Source organism: Camarhynchus parvulus, chromosome 1 (genome assembly GCF_901933205.1).
Source record: "Camarhynchus parvulus chromosome 1, STF_HiC, whole genome shotgun sequence".
Lineage (NCBI taxonomy): Eukaryota > Metazoa > Chordata > Aves > Passeriformes > Thraupidae > Camarhynchus > Camarhynchus parvulus.
In genome coordinates this window covers 2,094,245-2,109,770 of record NC_044571.1, presented here as the reverse complement: position 1 = coordinate 2,109,770, position 15,526 = coordinate 2,094,245, and the positions used below count along the sequence as shown (strand labels likewise).

The 15,526-nt window shown below is 42.6% G+C and overlaps 1 protein-coding gene across 1 annotated transcript in view; it reads right to left on the bottom strand.

The window, feature by feature from the left end:
- Nucleotides 1–15,526, bottom strand: part of DOP1B (DOP1 leucine zipper like protein B) — a 56,545-nt gene that overhangs the window by 2,835 nt on the left and 38,184 nt on the right. Inside the window, 19 exon segments of the mRNA XM_030949668.1 lie at nt 570–699; nt 1,134–1,271; nt 1,766–1,821; nt 2,184–2,320; nt 3,610–3,738; nt 4,375–4,436; nt 4,724–4,870; nt 5,494–5,603; nt 6,097–6,179; nt 6,392–6,533; nt 7,233–7,299; nt 7,380–7,484; nt 7,777–7,832; nt 10,466–10,600; nt 11,091–11,216; nt 11,479–11,667; nt 12,049–12,160; nt 12,946–13,382; nt 13,384–14,531. Coding sequence (XP_030805528.1) covers nt 570–699; nt 1,134–1,271; nt 1,766–1,821; nt 2,184–2,320; nt 3,610–3,738; nt 4,375–4,436; nt 4,724–4,870; nt 5,494–5,603; nt 6,097–6,179; nt 6,392–6,533; nt 7,233–7,299; nt 7,380–7,484; nt 7,777–7,832; nt 10,466–10,600; nt 11,091–11,216; nt 11,479–11,667; nt 12,049–12,160; nt 12,946–13,382; nt 13,384–14,531 — 3,509 coding nt within the window.

The window sequence follows — 15,526 nt, the reverse complement described above, 5'->3', positions numbered from 1 at the left end:
GCCTTGGGCATTCCAGGGATGCTGAAGCAGGCACAGCTGCTCTGGGCAGCCTTTTCCTCTTCCTCACAGGGAATATCTAAAAATCCCTTCTTAAAAATAACTTAAAAACTGCCATTTAAGGAGAACAACAGCAGGCCAAGAGTGGCTGGAAGATTGCCATGAAATAATCTCATTTCCCAACCAAATGCCTTGAAACCAAGATTCCTGTCTTTCCTCGCTGAGGTCATTTATCTGTTGGAACTCAGAGATTCAGAAATTTTATTCAAAATTTTAAAAAACCCGAAGTATTTGTTGGAAAAGAGGTGACTTTGCTTTCTTACAGAATTTCTATCATGGAATGGTTGGGAAAGAGATCAAGATCAGCCAGGTCCATGGCAGGGACACCTTCATCTACCCCAGGCTGCTCCAAACCCCATCTCAGCCTGGCCTTGGGCACTGCCAGGGATCCAGGGGCAGCCACAGCTGCTCTTCCTTACAGGGAGTATCTAAAAATCCCCTGAATAACTTAAAATCTTATGTTTGGAAAAGTAAATTAATGGATTAAAAATAAAAAGGAGAAGTTTCTTTACCCCATATTTCATCTTGAGCAGATCCATGATCCTCACGATGTGTGGTTGGCATTCCTGGTGGTTTTCCACCAGGTGGGAGGTGACAGGAGATGATTCTGTGTCCACCTCTGGCACAAAGGCCCATTTGTACCTGGAATAAATGGATTGATTCCTTAAAAAGGTGAAAATCCTTGTTTGGATCATGCCTACTTTAGTGCAGCACTGCTTGTTTCTACAAAAATTCCTCATAAATGTTCTTCTTTGCTATTAATGAATTATTACATTACTAATTTGCCAATATTTAAATACAACCAGCTTCAAAACATTCCCAAGTGTGTGCAGATGGAAAACAATCTTCACCTTTCTCCTCTCCCAGTTTTCCAAGTTCAGGAATCCTAAAGAGGATGGGGAAATCCTCCTACCCCACGACCAAATTCTTCTCCCAGATCCCATTTATCACCATATTTATCACCGTACATTCAATATCAGCACTCCTAAAAGGAACTCAGGAAAGGCAAATCGAACTCTTGAGGAAAACAGAATTCTTTCAAAGGCTAAAGGAACAGGAGGAGGAGAGGGACTCACATTTGGAAGAGCTGCATCCTGTCAGGGGGGAAGGAAAGTGCAGTGTCCAGGAATTTGCAGGCTGCCAGGTACAGGCACAGCTCCTTGGGCTGGATCTCAGCCCCTGAGCCTTTGGCTTTGCTCATTTTGCTGTTGTTCCTGTGTTTCAATTAAAAAAAAAAAGTCCCATTCAGACTCCAATCCACCCAAGGTTTTTCAGTCAACACAAGAGGAATGCCCACATTTACACAAAGGAGCTCTTGGACAATTATTTTATTCTGTAGGAGGCTTTTCTACAAATATTTTTATTTTATTTTTGCTCTGTAGGAGCAAAATAATCTAAATATGCCCAAAAATGGCACCATGTTAAAATATTCAACTCCCAACTTAGCATTTATTCTTGTACACAACTAATAATTAGTACTTATATTTTTAAGCATATCACTATTTTAGATGTTAAAAAAAAAATCTAAATTATGATTTAGCAGTAATAGAAAAATAAAAATGCAATAGCAAAATGTCCTGTTGGCTCCTCCCTATCCCAGACAATTAATTTATTAATTTTAAAGAAATCTCTCAAACTCTCCTCCCTATCCCAGAGAATTAATTACATTAATTAATTTTAAAGAAGTCTCTCAAATGGCAGCTCTTACTTTGCTGGTTCCTCTTCCTCAGTTAAATCTTCCTCCAGCTGTAGAAATGTCTGGATCTTAAAAGAAATAATTATTGAGAATCTGAAATGTTCACACAACTCAATCCCAACTAAAAGTGCTGATTTACATTGAAAAATAACCTTTATGACATGTAACAAATGACTAATTCAGGCAACAGATTCCAATAACAACACCAAAATTAATCCAAAAGGAATTTCCTAATGACAATTTAACTCTCCCCCCCCTCCAAATTATCAGATTAATGTTAAATTATGGAAAAATTTCCAAGCAGGGAAGAGGAAAAAGCTAAAGTGGGAGAAACTACAGGCTGATTTTTTTTCAAATGTAATTTTTTTTTCAAATGTTTTTTTCAAATGTAATTTTTTTTTTTTTCAAATGTTCAAAACTTCTTTCTTACCAGTTCTGTGACCATGATTGGCCACAACGAGGTGAGATGCTGAGGGGAAATCCTCAACAGGAGAACTCTGAAGAAGAGAAACATCTGGGCAGCCACCAGAGAAGTCTGGCCCACGCGGAGATTCTCAGTCAGGCGTTCTGGGGGAAGCATAAAAAGGGGAAAAAGCAAAATAAAAGCAGCATTTTGCTGAATTTGTGTTGGTTTGGGAATTCAAGTGTGGAATCATGGAATGGTTTGGGTTGGAAGGGACATTAAAGATCATCCCCTGCCATGGCAGGGACACCTCCCACTGTCCCCAGTGTCCAGCCTGGCCTTGGGCACTGCCAGGGATCCAGGGATGGAATTCCATCCCAGCCCTGCCCACCCTGCCAGGGAACAATTCCTCATTGCCAAGATCCCATCCAGCCCTGCCCTCTGGCACTGGCAGCCATTCCCTTGTCCTGTCACTCCTTGTTAAAGGGCCCTCTCCACCTTGTGGAAGGTTGCAAACCACAATTTTTACTTGATCATCAGTTTTGGGCTGAGTTCTTTGCATTGTGTTAACTGAATTGTAATTCAGACAAAGCCTGAGCGGGTTTATGGTGCACAAAATGTGATCAAAACTGGCATTGAAGGAGAACAACAGCAGGTCACGAGTGGCTGGAAGATTGCCATGAAATAATCTCATTTCCAGACCAAAGGTATTTGTGGGGTGCCCCATGGCAGGGAGGAATGATGAATCTGACTCCATGTTCTCTGAAGGATAATTTATTATTTTATGATACTATATTATATTAAAGAATGCTATACTAAACTGTACTAAAGAATACAGAAAGGATACTTGCAGAAGGCTAAAAAGATAATAATGAAAACTCGTGACTCTCTCCAGAGTCCTTACACAGCTTGGCCCTGATTGGCCAAAGAGTGAAAACAACTCACAGCAGAATCCAATGGAACAATCACCTGTGGGTAAACAAACATTCCAAAGGAGCAAAACACAGGAGAAGCAAATGAGATAAGAATTGTTTTCCTTTTTCTCTGAGGCTTCTCAGCTTCCCATGAGGAAAATCCCAAGTGAAGGGATTTTTCAGAGAATGGGAATGCCACACAAAGGCCTTGAAACCAAGATTCCTGTCTTTCCTCGCTGAGGTAATTTATCTGTTGGAACTCAGAGATTCAGAAATTTTATTGAAAATTAAAAAAAGCCCAAAGCATTTGGTGGAAAAGAGGTGACTTTGCTTTCTTACAGAATTTCTGTCATGGAATGCTTTGGGTTGGGAGGGACATCAAAGATCAGCCAGGTCCAGGGGCAGGGACGCCTTCATCTACCCCAGGCTGCTCCAAACCCCATCCCAACCTGGCTTTGGACACTTGCAGGGATCCAGGGGTTTCTGTGGCCACAGGGATTTGTGCTGCAGCCCAGGGAAGGGCAGGGGTGGAGGCTCACCCTGGATCAGGGGCAGGTACAGGTGGTACTGGTCGATCTCGCCGCTGAAGACGGCGAACGCCTGGCGCTTCAGCAGCATGGCCTTCTGCTCACAGCTGGGGTACAGCTTCAGGGCACTGCTCTGCATGGCTGCAACACACAGCACAGTTACCCACCCCTCAGGAATGCCTGCCTTTGGGGCTGGCCATCATCCCTGGCTCCTGAAATCTTCCAGAAAAAAACAACTCTACTGGGTCAGTGACCGAGATATTCATCCTGAGTAATAAAATTTGTCTTGTGTTGTAACACAATTATTGTTTTAGAAAGGATGAAAAACAGACTAAAGGTGCTTGAGGCAAATTTAAGGGGTCCCTTCCCACCCTTTCCCCCCAGAATTGTTTTTCCCCACTCTCCTCAAGCCTGAATTAGGGGTCACAGCACAGCAGTGGAAGGTTTGCTGCACTGCTCCTGGCAGACACCTGCAGAGTTTGCCTAAGTCTCCTCCTGGGAAAGGTCACACTTGGACACCTCAAAATTAGAGCAAAATGTGAATGTGGGAACCCAACAGAAGCACCTCTACAGCAAAACCTCCTCTGGTGTGTTTTAGACATGGCCAAAATCCAGCTTGAACTCAGCTTTAGCTGGGAATCAAGTTCCCAAAATGGTCAATTATGCAGAGTCAGCACTTTATGGATAAATCAGTGTTATAAAAATGCACCCAAATGGCTCAAATGCAAATAGATTTCAAACTGAGGTAGCAATAAATGATCAGCAGCTGATACTTACTCATCAAATCCTTAAACATGGTTTTCTCATGTGTGAGGAGATGATCAATGATGGATCTCCAGCTGCGGGAGAGAAAGAAGGAATTAGATACCTGGGGAAAGCTGTGGTGTGGATTCACCTCAGAAATGATTTGGATCAAACTTTTCATACAAGGAAACAGTTTCCAGGCAGGATTTGTGTGCAGACTCTTGTCTGGAGCAGAATTAGTGCTGAGACCCATTTTTAGCATTACCCCATTCCATAAGAAAGAAATAAACGGAATTTTCTTCCCAATGTTACTCTTCTCCTTTAAAGCCTTTCCTTATAAATTCAGAATACAAGCTTGGAGTGCTGCAATTCCATGTCTTACTGAGTGCAGGAAGTGTCCATCTGGAAAAATGATGGATCCATGTACAATTCCAGCACTTCTTTTTTCCAGGCTCTCTTGGTGTAGGCGTATCCACTCAGGGAGCTGAGCAGCTGAGCACCAGCACGGAAACTGGGAACATTGTAGGCACTGGGGGAGAGGACAAAAATGATCAATATGGGGTTTTTTTTTTAAAGTTCCAAAATAGATTCCAGCTCACCAAAGGGTTGGTTTGAATGAGATCTTCAGGAAGGAACTGTTCCCTGGCAGGGTGGGCAGGGCTGAGATGGAATTCCATCCCTGGATCCCTGGCAGTGCCCAAGGCCAGGCTGGACACTGGGGCTGGAGCAGCCTGGGACAGAGGAAGGTGTCCCTGCCATGGCAGGGGTGGCTCTGGATGGGCTGTGAGGTCCTTTCCAACCCAAACCATTCCAGGACTAAATGCCCCGTGTCTCCACTGGATAACATCCATCTCTCCCACATTTGTGAGAAAAACTAGGGAGGGCATAGGGAGAGACGATGCTTTCCTGCTTCCTGCTGGATCCTGGGACCTGCCCATGCTCTGCTGCCCATCCCATCCCCTGACAGGCACAGAAAGGGAGATCTGAGTAAAACCCAAAATCCCAGGTGGGGCAACCAGAGCTCAAACAAGAACAGGCTCAGTTCATGGGGAAACACTGCTCAAACTCATTAGAATGGGAACAGAGAATGGAGAAACAAGGGCAAACAAAAAGATGAGGCAGGGAAGTTGGCAGGAGCAGGGAGAGACTGGCCTGTGGTTCCTCAGGTAGGGGAACACGAAGTAGAGCAGGCGGGAGATGAGGGGCACGGCCTTGTCCTTCTCATCACTGCGGTACACCACGTCCAGCAGGGAGGCCAGCACCTGCACGGGGACAGAGAGCTCTGCACACCCACTGCTGCCACTGCTGCAAGTGTGGAAATCTGTGCAATGGAACAGCCCCCAAAAGACTGGCACTCCTGTTTAATGTATCAGGAAAATCCTCCTCACAGAATTCCCAGAATCCCTGGGTTGGAAGAGACCTTCAAGGTCATCGAGTCCAGCCCAGCCCCAACCCCTCAACTGAGCCCTGGCCCCCAGTGCCACATCCAGGCTTTGTTAAACACACCCAGGGATGGGGACTGCACCACCTCCCCGGGCAGCCATTCCAGAACTTTCTCACCCTTGCTGCAAAAACCTTTTCCCTGCTGTCCAACCTGTATTTCCCTTGGTGCAGCTGGAGGCTGTGTGCTCTGGTTGTGTCAGTGCTGCTGGAGAAAGAGCCCAGCCCCAGGTGAGCACAGGCACCTTTCAGGAGCTGTGCAGAGTGATAAAGCCCTCAGCTTAAAAACCCCAGAGATGAGAGGGCCCCACTGACCTCTGCCAGGAGAGAAAGGGCTTGGACACTGTAGATTGAAGGAGCAGAGGCAGAAACCATTGAAGATGGTGCCACTGATGTATCTGAAAAAAAAAGCAAAATAATCAAGTTTTCTCTTCAGACAGGTTTAAATGTTGCTGTTTTCTAATCTGCAGCCCAAACAGAACATTTATGTGCAAATTGGTGTTACATGAAATATGAAATAATGCAATCCACAAATCATCAAACCCCTCATGCTCTTCACTGCCTTCAGCAGAGAACAGGGAGCAGCAGGAGTCAGGGAAAGTCCAGTTACCATTGACATCCTCCATGTGGAATTCATCTGGTAAAATCTGAGGCTGAGCTTTCACTTCCAAGTTCCTGCTCAGCCAGCTGGTTTGTTCCAGGGAAGAACCAGCAATGGTCCCCACAGCCTCCAGGATCTTCTGGGTCACCTCCTGTAATGTAACCAAAGTGGCATCAGATATTTAATTGGTGTGATTAATTCCCAGGGAAATGAGGAGCTGCAACGAAACCAAATTCAGGCAAAGCAAGGCAGAGGCTGTAAAATGACATTTTCTGTCATTTTGCTGGCAAGACTCTGAAGCAGAAGGGGAGACTGAATTTCTTTGTTGGCATGTGAAACCCAAACCACAACCCAAGCCTACCCAGGTAAAACCCACCCAGTGTTCAAACTGTGCTGGTGAAATAAGGCAGAACAGGAGGAGGATCCTGCTCTGCTCCTTTCTTTACACAGCTGAGCTCAGAGTCATTCCCATTGCCAAGCCCAGCTGGGAGCTCCAAGGATTCATTAATTTTCCTAGACAGCTTGGAGATTTCAATATCCACACATGGCTGTGAACTCAGGACATCCTACTTGTGTTACCAGCTCAGTTCTGAGAAAAATAAAAAAAAAAAAAAAACAAAAGACCAAACAGCTTTGAAAATATTTCAAGCATTTGGGACAAAATTCTGTTTGATTTTCATGTTTGAGTCTGCCCTGTTCACCAGGCATCAGCCAAAATGTGTGGATGCACATGCAGGCACTCCCAAAAAACAGGAATTCAGATCCAAAGCACAGATCAGATCATCTGCACTTGTCCTTACATGAACAGTGCCAGGTTTAGAACTAAAATGTGAATTTGAAGCCTCTGTACCTGCAGGTCTTTCTGGTCCTTTTTGTTCTCCAGGGTGGGTGTCCTTGTCACAAAGTCATTGAGGATGCTGTGGGAGAGCAGAGCAGCCTCAGTTAGGAATGGCACAGTGTAAAAGCTCACTGGAACCTCTGCTCTCCCCCACAGTACCTGAGGAGAAGGAAGTGGCCAGGAGGAGCCAAGTTCAGCTGCACAGATTCTCTGAGGAGCCCTAACAAGGGCTGGAAGTTCTCCTGCAGGGCTGGGACAGGGAGTCTGCCAAAAAAAATAAAACCAAAGCACACCTGAGTGAAGGTAGGGTTAAGGAAAGAACAAAAAACAACAAATAAGAGGAACTTGGTGGCCTAAAAGCTTTAGGATCAGTCCTGCCCTTCCTGAGTGTCAGTGTGACAGCCCTGGCACTCTGTGTGTGTGTGTGTCAACAACCAAGGGACAACACTTCCTGCAGTGTTCTGGGACATGGAGATCAAAGGAGAGAAAAATGGCAATACTGGCTGTTCCCTCCTTGGAGTCAAACAGAAATTCTCTTTCAGAAGGACTGAGTTACCTCTGAATGAAAGCAAAACTGAACTGCAGCACTGGGATATCCACCAGAGAGGATTTCTGAAAAACAAAAGCAAACCCACACTTATTTGTTATCAGAAGGAAAAGCAAAATCCAGCCTGGCCTTGGGCACTGCCAGGGATCCAGGGGCAGCCCCAGCTGCTCTGGGAATTCCAGCCCAGCCCCTGCCCACCCTGCCAGGGAAGGATTTATTCCCAAAATCTTATTTTAGTACTTTTTGATTATAGTACTTTCTAATTATATAACTTTATATATATCATTAATTATATATTATCTAATTAATTCCTAATTATTAACAATTTTGTCTTCACTACATACATTGTTTTGCTCTAATATTTCCTAACACTCATAACCAAATAATATTAATAACAACAACTTATATACTTATCTTACATATCTCTATACAATTTTACAAAACCAAACATATCAATATTTTATTCCTAAATAATATTTATTTATTATTTTTTTAACACCATTATATGCTGGTTTTGACTTCTTTTTTCTACTTCTGTTGGGGTCAGGATTGAAGGCACTTGAGATGGTATTTTGTGTGTAGGATTAGATGTTTATTATTTCTTATTTATGCTAGAGTTCTGCAGTATTTCACTAACAAGGCACAAAATGGTTAACTATCTTTCTATACAAGGTTTTTTAAGGTTAAATTATCTAATGAGAAACAACACCTAAATTATTTTCACTCTTAACCTAATAAATAATCACTTGAAGTCAGCAATGGGGACTTTTTTATCCAATGACACAAAACCACCCAAACCCATGGAGAAGAAGAAGAAGGAGCAGCCTCCACCCTAAAACCTCCATCTTGCTTTCTCTCTATTCCTGTGTTCTAAACCCTTAAACTCTGAGTTTCCCACCCTGTGATATCACACACTTCTATTCAAACTCCACCCCCACAATCCCAGTTCTGTCATTCCATTTTGGAAGCTTCTCCAGGGCCTCAGGTCAATGCAGTGTTCTCCTGGGGGTCAGTGCCTGGCAGCACAGAAAGTCTGGAATTCTCAGCACCCAGAACTCCAACACCTCTGTTTGTGTTTGCCCATTGAGCAAAGCCTGCAGTGCCCTTGACTTGCAAATTTTCTTTTTGACTGTCTGTGACTTGGAGAGAAAACTGATTTATTTCCCTGCTGAAATGCTCTGGTGGCTCAAGGAAAGGAGTTCCCTTTCCTAAGTAGGGCGACACAGTTTTTTCTTAAATTTTTCTAAAATTTTTCTAAAATTCCTTCCAATCTTATTGAAGTACTTCCTGCCCTAAACATCTTTTCCTTGTACCTGAATGCAGTGAGTTATCCAGCTCAGTGAGTGCAGCCACAGGGAATTTCAGAGCAGAGGCTTTTATCCCATTTCATCATCTCTGCTTTGGTTGCAAGGTTCGTTATTTTTTGTTTCAGATATTGGCAAAAATTTGTTCCCTGTGAGGGAGGAGAAGCCATTCCCCTTGTCCCATCACCATCTCCTGATATATTTTAAAGAATTTACTTATTGTGGACCAAACACAATTTGGATAGCAAAACTTATCAGGAGCAAAGGACAACCCCACATTTAAAAGCAAACCCCTCTAACAGTGCTTCAAAGACACATTGAAACACATCCAGCCTGGAATACACTGAGCAAATGGAATTATCTTCCTGTTTGAGGTTTTGTTTCTGTTGTTATATTATATATTTATTTCTTTAAAATAAATAAATAGAAAAATAATTATATCTAAATATAATGTAATGTAATGTAATGTAATGTAATGTAATGTAATGTAATGTAATATAATATAATATAATATAATATAATATAATATAATATAATATAATATAATATATTTTTCTAGTTCAAATATTTATATCTTTATATTTCTATATTTATTGATATTATTATATTTATTTCTTTTATATCTTTATTTTTGTATTTATATGTTTTATATTTTAAGTATATATTTTATTTTAAGTATAAGAATGTTGAATTTGATCTTAAACTTTTATTTTTGTAGAACCACGGATTTTTAAATTTTTGGTATTTAAAGGATGTTTTAGGAAGGAATTTGGTTTCAACACTTTATTTATTAGAGGGATTTATAAAAAATTGTGAAAGATGTGGAGGAATGATTTTTGGTTTTGGTTAAGTGTTTATTGGTAAATTTGTTAAATAAGGTGAAAATGGTTTTTTAGGGGTTGAATGAGTTAAATACCTGGTATTTAAGTTTGATGTATTGGTTAAGGTTATTTAAATATTGGATTTTGGTTGATTAATGGGTAAAACTATTGTTGAGGGTAAATAAAATGAAAATATATAAATATGATATTAGATTTAATTTTATGTTTGTAGTTTGTGAAGTAAGAGGTGTTTGTTTTTAGGTGTTTGTGTAGTTTTACATTTCTACACTTACTTTTTTGGTTTTAGATTTTTTAACATGCTTTTTGTGTTTGAAATGGTTTTATGTTCTTTGTTGGAATTTATTTTCCTTTTGACCTTGTGAAGATATCACTATACTTTCTGCTTTAGGTTATTAATGGAAATGGATTTTTAATTTGTTTTTGTTTTGGGTTTTTGATTAGGATTAAAGGATTTTAAAAAAAAATTGTTTGTGTACAATTAGAAAAATGCTTAATGCTTGGTGGATTTGGTTTTGTGAAAGAGCTGTTTAAAAAATGCAGAACATACAATACCTCCTCCCCCTTGATCTGTGCTGGTTTCTTGACCACCTCTTTGACCAGATACAAGATGGTGTCAATTTTCAGGGTGTTCAGGGCACAAATTAAGTCCACCAGAATGAGCTGGGATGCACTGGCCACCGGGAGAATCTGACAAGAGAAAACAAAACCCATCACACACATTTCCAAATGAAATGTCAGTTACAGAGGAAAATCAAACGCAGCCCTTGCCATGAAAGATCTCCCAACACCTCATGAAACCAGCTGGATTCTGCCCCAGAGAAAGCAGGAAAGGAAAAGTTCTCCCCAGAATAAATAATGAGTTCCAGAGAACACAGCTCTCATTTTCTCTGGAAACTGAGCTGATTAATGGCTTTCAAATACAATTGGCCAATTGCAATCCAGTATTGAATTAAAATGGCTTTTATTCTCAGATCAAAACCCACAATGTGGGTTTTATTTGATTATTTATTGAGGTTTAATTGTAGTCCTGATGCTTTTTCTAACTAAGAGGATTTCAGATTTTTCAGTCCTATTTAAAACACCCCAAAGAATCTACAAAGAGAGTTGAGAACTGACCACATGAATGTAACATTTGCCTTTATATAGGGAATAAAAAAGTGCTTTTCTTTAGGTTCACCTTGGTTTTACTGTGACTCCTGTGAGGTTTTTTGCTGTTCCACACTGCTGCAGTTGCTGCCATCAGCTGGATTCCAAGGTGTGCTGTCAAGGGATTCAGGAAGTCCAATATTTTTGTTCTTAATGTCTGTAAAAGGAGGAAAATAATTATTGATGTAAGGCAAAGACCAGCTCCTGGTTTATAAAATATTAATTCTTTTCCCAGGATGTACAGAAAATATGGCATGTTTAATCCCCAGGGAAATGAGGAGCTGCAATGAAACCAAATCCCATGCCAGTAAAAATAAAAGAACAATGTAAAAATAAAAGAACAATAAAAGAACTCCATGTAAAATGCACTGGGGAGGATGAGGAGATTAAAAAAATCAGAATTTTAAAAGAGCTCCTACTTTGGTTGCTTTAAAGTAGACTGAAGAAGAGCCTTTAGTTGTCCCAAAGAAGTCAGTTGGTCTTTTTTGGGAGTCTTCCCTCTTGATGACACTCCAGAGGAGGCTCATGGTGTTCATAATCCGGGGCAACTCCTCCAGGATGGCATTCCTGGCATTCCTCAGGTTGGCAGGTTCAGCTGAACAGGATGACTGGGGGGAAAAAAAACCCCAAAATATCAATTTAAAATCATTTCTTATGTAAAAGAGCCTAAAAATTGTAGGGAACACATCACTTTATAAACCCAAACATTATAAACACAAAATATTATAAACCCAAAAGAAAACAAACCAGTTTGTAAAGGACAGAGGACTGATATGTGCATCACCAAGATCTTTGTGAACAAAAGCTTAAAATTCACTTTGCAGGCTTCAAATACAGAAAACTGAAGCTCAGTCCTTTCAATTGGAGTCAGTTCAGCTCTTTGGGTGTGCTCTGAGGCCTCCCCAAGGTTATTTTCTTGTCCAGTTCCCTGTTTCTATTCACCTGGAAGGGAAGGGGATGTGACTCTGCTGTCAGGGGATCCCATGTACCTTTTTTGTTGGATGGGGATGATCCAGAAGGCAGAAGTGCCCGATGGTTGTCAGCCCTTCCAGAAGGGTCAGGGGGTAGTCAGGAGTCACATTTTCTCTTTTAGAAGTGAAGCTTTGGAAGGGAAGACAAAAACCCAAACATGTTAATATGCCAAGTAGTATTTTCTTGATTAAAAATTCCTGTTTCTATTCCATAGCTAAAATTGGGGGAGGAATATTAGGAATAGCAGGTCAGGAATATGAAAATGAAGGGATCCATAAATCTGGGAGCTTTAATACTTGGATGGAAGGCAGAAGGAGCCAGGAAATATCAGAGCTGCTGCTCCTCCCTCCTCTCTTCCTCCAGCTGCTGCACCAATCCTGTCTCCAGCTCACTCCAGGTGCAGCAGGAATTGAGGATCAAACTCTGGGACCCACAGTGGTGACCCAGGGAGTTCCTACACACTCCCAGCTCTGTGCAAAGGACAATTTATGGAATAACAAATCCCCCCTTGTCACAGACACATTTAATGAAAAATCCTTTCCTTAGGATTTTTTTCTCCTGAGAAGCTGAGAGGCCTCAGGAACAAAATGGAAACAATGATTATCTGCTGCTGTGGAATGCAACAGGTGCATCTGTGATTGGTCTCATGTGGTTGTTTCTAATTAATGGCCAATCACAGCCCAGCTGGCTCAGACTTTCTGTCTGAGACAGAAGCTTTTGTTATTGATTCCATTCTTTCTCTATTCTTAGCCAGCCTTCTGATGAAATCCTTTCTTCTATTCTTTTAGTATAGTTTTAATATAATATATACTGTAAAATAATAAATCAGCCTTCTGAAACATGGAGTCAGATCCTCGTCTCTTCCCTTGTCCTCAGACCCCTGTGCACACCGTCACACCCCTGGTGGCTCTCACCTGGCAGATGTTTTGGCAGAAGTCTTCACAGCTTCATTCTCATACTGCTTGACAAGCTCATCCAGGTTTTTACAGATCTGCACCACAAATGGGGCCACGGTCCAGCCTAAGGACTTCCCAAAGTAGGGCAGGGAACTGGTGACCAAGGCCACCCACGTGGGATGCATCCCATGGCCATACTCGGGCTGGAGCCCCCTCACCACGGCAGAGACAAACAAGCCCTGGGAGGTGATGGGGTGTGGGTACACGTACTGCATGGCCCCAATGGCCTGCTGGAAGTTCAGAGCCTGCTGCCACTCCTTGGACAGGTCTGGCTGGTTGTCCTGCTCCTCAGGCCTCTGGCCAAGGTGGTGCTCCAGGACAATCAACACCTGCAGCAGCTTCAGCAGCTCAATCTGGAGAGGGTGCTCGCTCCAGATCTGATCGTGGCCAAAATTTGATGAGGCTCTCCTGGAAGAGCTCCTGCTCCTGGGGGTTGGTCCCACCAGCCAGGAGCTGGTAGCGCTTGTGGCTGACGTACATGGAGGCTGAGAGCGAGAGCAGCACCAGCTCCTGCACCTGGCACCTCCCCAGCAGATCCCGGATCAGCTCCACGTTCCTGGGCTCGGCCGCCTTGGCCGTGGTGGCCAGCTGGGCCATCATCCTGATGAGCACCTCCACGCTCTTGACCTGCACGTCCCTGTTGGCCAGCAGGTCCCTGTGGCTGAGCTGCAGGCAGCAGGGGTAGTAGGAGCGCAGGAAGCGCAGGCACAGCGAGGTCAGCAGCTCGATCAGCAGCGAGTGCGGGCACGCCGCGGGAGACTGGGCCTCCAGCTTCCCATAAAAGCTCTGCCCTACCAGAGCTTCCTGGTGGCGAGCCAGGAGGTTGTAGATGAGGTTCAGGTGTGCTGTGGAGCTGGTGTCCATGCTGGTGGTGGCCACAGCCTCGATGAATTCCTTGGGGTTGGTTTTGAGCACGGCCTCCAGCACGGAGAAGGCGTAGAGCACCCGCCGGGAGTCGTAGGGCTGCAAGTACAGCAGCGTGTGCTTGAACAGGGCCTCTGCCAGCTCCTGCTTCTCCTTCTGCTGCCTCAGCAGCCTGCTGTGGGCCATCTCCTGCAGCTCCAGCTCCACCTCCTCGTCACTGGACAGAGACTCCGAGGCCTGAGTCCTCTCGGAGTCGGCCCTGACGAGGTTGAGCCCCGTGCTGGACCTGGAGCTCTCGGAGGCACTGAGGGAATTCCCGTGGCCTGGGGCCTCTCTGCCATCAGCTGCAGCCTCCCTGTCCTCGCTGCTCACCTCCTGCAGCTCCAGGGATGGGGACAGGGAGGAGGTGTTGTCACTGTCGTGGCCTGTGCTGGTGTCTGCAGACTCCGTGTGCTCGCTGTTGTCCTGGTCGCCGTCCGTGTCCTGGGAAGATCCATCATTTTCAGGCTGCTCAGCTTTCAGCTCTGCTTTCTCTGGATCAGTTTCCACTTCTGCCCAAATTGCTTCTCTGTCCACAGCAGTGAACTGGCTCAAGGGAAGGTTTTCCTCAGAATTGCTCTCAGAGATGCCAGACTCTTTCAGAGGGGCCTTTTTCTTGCAAAGCCAATCACGAACATAGTCTGAAAAAAAGATTTTTTAAATTGAATTTCTATTTCACACATAAAATTATATCACAGTCTGGCTTGGAAGTTATCTTTAAGGGCCATTTAGTCAACACATCATACTTTATATTCAATAAATCATTTTTTAAAAAGTTTATAAAGCTACTTTGCTCCAGTCCAGTATTATTTGTGATGAGTAAGGCTAAAAATGGACAAGAATTATTCTTAAGGCAAGAATTATTTCTCTTTTAAAGTGGTTAAAGAGCAGTGGTAACCTACTGCAAAAAGAACAGGATCAAAAGATAAAGAGCTTTTAGGCTGAGATACCCTAAGAGTGACAATTGTCTTTTTTATGCTTCCTGAACATTAAATATTTGTGGAGATCAGGAGGACAATGAGAAGGATGGCAGCAGAGGGATTGATTAATTAATTAATTAATTAAAGAGCTAAAGTTTTCCTTGATTAAATGCTGTGGAACAGGGAAGGAATAGATTAGCTCTGTGTCTCTATAGCAGGCCTGTGGATGCTTTAATTGTGTGACATTTATTTGTCAACTGACACCAAGAAATGATGCTGAAAGCACAGCCTGGTGACAGGCAGGGACAGGGGACAGGAACTCCCTCTATATAAAACTCAGAAAATATGACAGTGACAGTGCAAGAGTGACAATAATATAGTATAATAAAGTAATTAATTAGCCTTCTGATATCCAAGGAGAGCTCCTCATAATTTTTCCCTGCAATGGGGGTTACCTGCTTTTACAACAGGCTCAGTGGTACCTGGGGTGGTTGTGTGTATATATATAGCACATAAAAAAAAAATATTTATTTTGTATAGTAAATAAAAAAATGGTTATATATAAATAAAAATAATATAAAAGTAAATAAGTTAATATAAAAACATATAACTATTTATATATATACTATATATACTATTTATATAGAGATGTAAATAATATAATATAATATAATATAATATAATATAATATAATATAATATAATATAATATAATAT